Genomic DNA, 7,987 nt, shown 5'->3' on the forward strand with positions numbered 1-7,987 from the left:
GTGTGTGTGTGTGTGTGTGTGTGTGTGTGTGTGTGTGTGTGTGTGTGTGTGTGTGTTAATGTGTGTGAGTGTGTGTGTGTGTGTGTGTGTGTGTGTTAATGTGTGTGTGCGCAGGCGTGAGCGCGGCGCTGCAGATCCAGTGCTATCAGTGTGAAGACATTCGGCAGGACGACTGCTCCTCGCCAGAGTTCATCGTCAACTGCACCGTCAACGTGCAGGACATGTGTCAGAAGGAAGTGCTGGTCATGGAGGATGGTAAGGATGCCGCATCACTTCCTGTACTGCCTGTTGCTATGGTGGCGCACTAGTCTCATTAGCTGACTGATGATGATCATGGTGATGATGATCATATGTGCAGTGAACGCTGCTGCTCTCGTTGAAAATCACTATTATATTAGTGAAATAATTAATCAATAAAAGAAAGGACTGAGATAAAAGAGAGTTAGATAAATAAGAGGCTGACATGGGCTGCCGTCACTCGTCCAGAAATCTCGCAGGAACAGAAGAGCCACTGGCTCTGACAGGCTGTTCTTCAATCTGAAGGCAGATTTCCAGCTGAACTTGTGATTGGAGACGCTGTAGATCTCCTGTGTTTCTCCATCAGCCGTCAGCTGATCAAAACTGGACTTTGCAGTAGTGCAGTACTTTCACACAATACATTAGCACTGTAAGCATGGAATGCTTGGTAGTAATGAACTGAAGTCATCCCTGCTAACACACAACGTAACAGTTACGTAATGTATAGGTATTTTTTGGTAATTTCATGACTTACCAATTGACAACGTAACTACGACGTTGCATGTCCGTAATTTCATTACCACCAAATTACCAACTCACAACGTTGTTAGTACGTCCTCCTAACATTGTAAGATTACCAAGGACGTTCCAGATACGTAATCTATTCGTAATAAATAAGTAATTTCATGCCTTACTGACAATGTAACTGCAACGTCGTATGAACGTAATTTCATTACCATCATTTACACGTTCTTTATATCTCTTATTACCAAAAATTGCATTTTGAAATGTGTAATTAGATGCAAGATTTAAATTTACCTTAAGATAATGTTTCTTTTCATCAAGTCAGAACATGGACAAGTGCTTTTAATAGTGACGTGACATACAGCGCGCGCTCCTCCACAACTGACACACGTGACACACGTGCGCATAGTATAATGTTGACAGGAAAGGAAAATATTTTTTTCTTGAGTCGTGAAACTTTTTATTTTGTAACGAGTTATGAAGATAACGTTGAAATAATGACACAGATCCGGCTACACCATCTCATCCGCTGCAGATACTGAATCAGGAAAGCACGTTTGCCTGAGGCACTTTTTTACTTCAACTGTGTCTGACAGAAGAATTCATTGTTCTGAGGTGAGTCTTACCAGCACACAACTATTGATCCACGACGTTGCAACGTGACAAAGTTACGTCGTGACGACGAAACCGGGAACCGGCATGCGTCCAGTAAAGATCTCGCTACTCCTCACTGCTCCTCCGACTGCTTCTTCATTGGCTCCTCACTGTTCCTTCATCTGCTCTTCACCGCTCCTTCATCTGCTCCTCTCTACTCCTCACTGCTCCTCCATCTGCTTTTTCATTGGCTCCTCACTGTTCCTTCATCTGCTGCTCACCGCTCCTTCATCTGCTCCTCTCTACTCCTCACTGCTCCATCTGCTCCTCACCGCTCCTTCATCTGCTCCTCACTGCTCCTCCATCTGCTTTTTCATCGGCTCCTCACTGTTCCTTCATCTGCTCTTCACCGCTCCTTCATCTGCTCCTCTCTACTCCTCACTGCTCCATCTGCTCCTCACCGCTCCTTCATCTGCTCCTCTCTACTCCTCACTGCTCCATCTGCTCCTCGCCACTCCTTCATCTGCTCCTCACTGCTCCTCCATCTGCTTTTTCATCGGCTCCTCACTGTTCCTTCATCTGCTCTTTACCGCTCCTTCATCTGCTCCTCACTGCTCCTCACCGCTCCTTCATCTGCTCCTCACTGCTCCTCACCCCTCCTTCATCTGCTCCTCACTGCTCCTCACTGCTCCTCCATCTTCTCCTCACTGCTCCTCCATCTGCTCCTTCATTTGCTCCTCAATCTGCTTCTTCATCGGCTCCTCACCACTCCTTCATCTGCCCCTCACTGCTCCAATTAATCGGCACTGATAGTTGATTGCTGGAACTATCGGCAAAAATCCACACCAATAGTTTTTCTGGGTTGCGTCCATTGCTGGAGCGGCTGAGAAGGTCCGTTGTCATTATACAGCACCTCAAATGGTTAAAACAATGTGACCAAAACACACTGATCTGTTCATTCAGCCGACAGAAATCCTGCCGTACCACAGAGTGCCATTCACACAGTTTTCCTTTAAATTACATTATATTTGTCCCAGATCGTTGTTAATGTACATATAGACTTCACCCTGGGCTGGAAGATTGTGCATTGTGCATTTTTCAGAGAAACGTTTGTCTTTCTGTGGCTCTAATAAAGTCTGTATGCTTCATTTAGAGAGTTATAATAATAGATTGCGCTTTTTCTTTCCGTTTTGCTCTGTTTTTTTTAACAACGAACTTCAAACTCATCTATGCCGCTTTTTTGATCATTCTTGAAGTGAACTTTGGTGATTAAATAAACTGTTTCAGACCGCCGCTTGAAATGAACGCGACACGTCCGGTGTGTGTGATACCTGCGAATTCTCCTAGACGTGCCGATTTATTCATGTACAAGGTATGGTTCAGTCCGTTTTTTTTTTTATAGTAAAGCACTATTTTAGTTTTCATTCAGTATTCATTTTAAATTAATCGGTATCGGCCAGTGTGGTCCAATCTAGTTATCGGTATTGATAAAATCCACTATCGGTCGACCTCTAGTCTTTTTTCAGTGTTGATGCTTAAACTTAAGGAAGTGATAAATGAACACAGAAGTCAATTTTGACAATTAATGCATAAAGAAAATTAAGCTTACTTACTTTTTTTTTTTGTCACATTATTTTCATGACATTTAAGTTTTAAAATTATCATTACTGTAATTCATCTGGACATTTCACATTAGAGTTTGTAATTATTTGTAATAGATTCCTTTTACTATAAAAATACAGCGGTGCAACAATATTGAGATTTCAGACAGCATAAATTAAAGGCAGAACAACGAATATTATCATAATTTATAGAACAATTTGGGAGAATTTAATGCAGAAAATCTTAATGATCTTAAAGTTCTTTATGCAAAATACAATTATCTGTTTAATTTCTGGTAACTTTCAGGACAGATGTGAGTTGTATTCCTGTTATTTCTGAGATTCACAATATCATGAGAATATGCGTGAGCATGACGGCACACCTGCCGTCTGTGGAACTGTAGGTTCACTATTGTGAATGTGTGTTTGTGCAGGGATTCACTACAGGAAGTCATGTGCGTCGTCAGGGGCGTGTCTGATCGCGTCGTCGGGCTACCAGCAGTTCTGCACAGGGAAGCTGAACTCCGTCTGCATCACCTGCTGCAATACGGCACTCTGCAACGGCCCACGGTACAAGAGAAGAGCGACGTCCCACGCCTGCAGACCCTCCGTCAGCCACTACACCGCCCCGCTGCTCAGCCTCATCCAGCTCTACCTCTGCTCGCACTGCCCCGCACGTGTCTGATATGTGTGTGTGTGTGTGTGTGTGTGTGTGTGTATGAGACTCACGGGACGGAGCGTAGCGTCAGAGAGCGTCTGCTGGCAGGAGCAGCTCTCACAAGTTACAGAGTCTGTCTGTGTGCTTTCCTTCATTGTCATTATTAATGGACCTGTGTGCAGGGCTTCCTCATTTAATCCCACCAATCACAGCACACACACAGAGATAAACACCCGTGTTTCACTGACAGCAGGACAATCCTCTTCATCAAACATCGTCAGCTAGAATTATCACTAAACATTACTCAGCTATCATTTATATCATTATAGTTCTTGATAAATGATACATTGAATTCTATATCAATATTGTAATAGAATCATTTATTGGTTGTGTATTTCATTATATGTATAGTATAGCCATGTATAGGCACAAACCTTTAAAACTGTTACTGAACATTTTCTACCAATGACAAAAGATGCAGTTCACCGAACACACATGGGCATATAGGGGCATGATGTCACACTATATGGGGTAAATTGTCACACTGAGGACAAACTATCATGAAACCAAAAAAAACACCAAGCTCTTGTTTTGGCTAATTGTAATGTATATATGAAATAAATGAGGAGATCTACAGCAGAGCACTTTAGCTCATGTTCATCAGGTCTGATGGACAGGTGAGGAACTCAACTCTAGTCCTGATCTAATCACCTGGTGGACATATAAAGACGACTTGCTGTTCACACTTTCAGTAAACTCTTCCTTCACGCATTTATGACTGTAAACCCTATCGATAAGAAACAGTCCTAGTCTCCCCTATATATTCATAAGTCTACTCAGTCTTTATTATTATTATTATTTTAGGAGTATGAGAATGATGCAGTGCCTCAGCTCCTCTAACTGCAGCTCCGCTCACTCTAAACATTCATCAACACACTTCACATACAAACCAAACCTACATGATCCACAAGACCTTTCCATCCCTCGGTTCTCCTGATGCTCTTTATCTTCTGTTGTGTCAGTGTTCATCATGTGTCTCTGATTCTCCAGCATCTTTTGCTTTTCAATGACTGTGATGTTGAGATCATCATGAGGATGGAAACCGTTGAAGATCTGATCGCTGGAGATTGTGTTTGTCTGGTGGGAAGGACGTAACGCTCTCATGTAGCTTCTGAATACAAATAGGACCTTTGATCTCCTATAATTGTATGAATGCAGATGGTTTCTAAAGGCAAACGTATGCACTCAACTCCATTTACATAAAGAACCAGTCGGAGTTTTGGACACTTTTGATTGAATATAATTTAATAAAATGTGTTTGATTACACATGTGTGAGGGATAATATGCAGTCATTATCTCAAAATAATGGCTTCTCAAATAAAATCATGGACAGCACTTGATTTGAGTTTACATTATTATCTGACTTCACTTCTGTAAAGTGATGCTCTTCCTCAGTATGTTGTCCTTATTTCCAGCACAAATGTCTAAAGATCAAGATGCATCTACTGCAGAATCAAGATGACTTAATATATTAGGGCTTGTTTACCTTATTTTGATTTTTGACCACATTGGCAGATTTTTTTCTCATTTTATGTATAAACTCAATCAATTTTGATACATTTTCCAGAAAATAAGATTTAATTTCTCATGTCATTGTGCTTCTCCAGTATATAACAAAATTTCAGCATTAATTTATGTTATTATTAATCTAAAATACAAGCTTTATAGCTTTAGTGTGTGTAGATTTAATTTCATTGTGCTTCTCCAGTATATAACAAAATTTCAGCATTAATTTATGTTATTATTAATCTTTAATCTAAGCTTTATAGCTTTAGTGTGTGTGTGTGTGTGTGTGTGTGTGTGTGTGTGTGTGTGTGTTTCTCAGACTGCAGCTCCACTGCTGGAAACCCAGAGGGCTTCATTAAAGCCAACTCTGCAGTTAGTGTCAGAGAGAAACAGTCATATGAACGCAGAGACACACACTGGTCTATTCAATTCAATTCAAAAATTGCTTTATTGGCATGACTGTAAAAAATACAATATTGCCAAAGCTTGGAATATATGTAGAGAAACATAATAACAATGAAAAGATTATAACAATTTAAACTTAAATTTAATTTAACTTAAACTTAACACACTGAGGTCAGATACAGTACACATACTACACACATCCAGTGCTGCTGTCTGTCCCTCTCCTACTACTGTCTTTATTTGTTCCTCTTCAGCCATGGCTGTACATTTCTTTATGATGTTTGTGAATTTGTTCATGTATAGGTCTCTTAGGTCTCTTAATTTGTAACAGTTAAGTAGGAAGTGCGTCTCTGTCTTGATCTCTCCTGTCTGTCTGAGATGTCTGAGAATGGTGCAATAATTCTCGCGAGAATCGGAAATGTGTTTACTTAAGTTGCATCCGAATATGCCTACTTCCCTACTATATAGTAGGAGAAAAGAGTAGGTGAAGAGATTAGAATGTCCGAAACCTCAGTATTCATACCACAGACACTAAACATTCTTGCAAACTGTCTAAACTGAATTATACATGCAGACATTCATGAGAGGAGTTTTAAACAGCAAATTAGTCATTCAGAGAACAAATGTTATTTTTTAACATGAAACATTTACAGAGGTCCGGACCTCTGGCTACGAGCCTGAATGCAATAAATAAATAAATAATAAAGTGTTTAAAGGAGTCTCATTACAAATTTGCAATTTATAATTTATCACCCAATAGTGGTTCGTTTCAATATTGCTTAGGTGGGATGCGATCTTGCTCAACAGCTTTTGGTTTAATATTGAAATATGACAGAATTTTGTGCCTAATTATAGTAATTGGTTTAAAATCATCTCCCATAACATAGATTCACCTGAAAGGAAAGCCCTATGGGGACAAAAAAAGGAAGGAGAACGAGAACAAAATTGAGAGTGAAGCTAAGAGAAGAGACAGGTGGCAAAGTGGCTTTTCACAGCCGAGCCCTGTTCCCATCCACTGTGGGACTGGTTGGGAGCCAAAAAATCCCACACTACAGCAGTTTATAAACTGCTGATAAAAATTCAAGCTTTTCCCTGAGAATTTCCTTCAGCTATCCTCTCAGCTCAAGGAAAATGTGTGTGTTTGTCAGTGTGTGTGTGTGTGTGTGTGTGTGTGTGTGTGAGTGTTTCTCAGACTGCAGCTCCACTGCTGGAAACCCAGAGGGCTTCATTAAAGCCAACTCTGCAGTTAGTGTCAGAGAGAAACAGTCATATGAACGCAGAGACACACACTGGTCTATTCAATTCAATTCAAAAATTGCTTTATTGGCATGACTGTAAAAAATACAATATTGCCAAAGCTTGGAATATATGTAGAGAAACATAATAACAATGAAAAGATTATAACAATTTAAACTTAAATTTAATTTAACTTAAACTTAACACACTGAGGTCAGATACAGTACACATACTACACACATCCAGTGCTGCTGTCTGTCCCTCTCCTACTACTGTCTTTATTTGTTCCTCTTCAGCCATGGCTGTACATTTCTTTATGATGTTTGTGAATTTGTTCATGTATAGGTCTCTTATTGATTTAAATTTGTAACAGTTAAGTAGGAAGTGCGTCTCTGTCTTGATCTCTCCTGTCTGTCTGAGAATTACCTGGCTGGTGCAATAATTCTCGCGAGAATCGGAAATGTGTTTACTTAAGTTGCATCCGAATATGCCTACTTCCCTACTATATAGTAGGAGAAAAGAGTAGGTGAAGAGATTAGTATGTCCGAAACCTCAGTATTCATAAAAGAGTAGGCGAGAAATCCCCAGATGAATGAATGATGTCCTACTCAACAAATTAGAATACTTCATAAGACCAATAAAAAAACATTTTTAGTGAATTGTTGGCCTTCTCAAAAGTATGTTCGTTTACTGTACATGTACTCAATACTTGGTAGGGGCTCCTTTTGCTTTAATTACTGCCTCAATTCGGCGTGGCATGGAGGTGATCAGTTTGTGGCACTGCTGAGGTTTCTTTGACAGTGGCCTTCAGCTCATCTGCATTTTTTGGTCTCTTGTTTCTCATTTTCCTCTTGACAATACCCCATAGATTCTCTATGGGGTTCAGGTCTGGTGAGTTTGCTGGCCAGTCAAGCACACCAACACCATGGTCATTTAACCAACTTTTGGTGCTTTTGGCAGTGTGGGCAGGTGCCAAATCCTGCTGGAAAATTAAATCAGCATCTTCAAAAAGCTGGTCAGCAGAAGGAAGCACGAAGTGCTCCAAAATTTCTTGGTAAACGGGTGCAGTGACGTTGGTTTTCAAAAAACACAATGGACCAACACCAGCAGAGGACAATGCACCCCAAATCATCACAGACTGTGGAAACTTAACACTGGACTTCA

The 7,987-nt window shown here is 40.4% G+C and overlaps 1 protein-coding gene across 1 annotated transcript in view; it reads left to right on the top strand.

The window, feature by feature from the left end:
* Positions 1-5,004, top strand: part of LOC107668524 (ly6/PLAUR domain-containing protein 1-like) — a 6,843-nt gene extending 1,839 nt beyond the window's left edge. The window contains exons 2-3 of the mRNA XM_016460429.1: positions 115-255; positions 3,392-5,004. Coding sequence (XP_016315915.1) covers positions 115-255; positions 3,392-3,642 — 392 coding nt within the window. The 3' untranslated portion in view covers positions 3,643-5,004. The remainder of the gene's footprint in view (positions 1-114; positions 256-3,391) is intronic.
* Positions 5,005-7,987: the final 2,983 nt, after the last annotated feature.

The sequence above is a fragment of the Sinocyclocheilus anshuiensis genome, unplaced genomic scaffold (genome assembly GCF_001515605.1).
Source record: "Sinocyclocheilus anshuiensis isolate Anshui unplaced genomic scaffold, SAMN03320099.WGS_v1.1 scaffold3548, whole genome shotgun sequence".
NCBI classification, from domain to species: Eukaryota; Metazoa; Chordata; class Actinopteri; order Cypriniformes; family Cyprinidae; genus Sinocyclocheilus; species Sinocyclocheilus anshuiensis.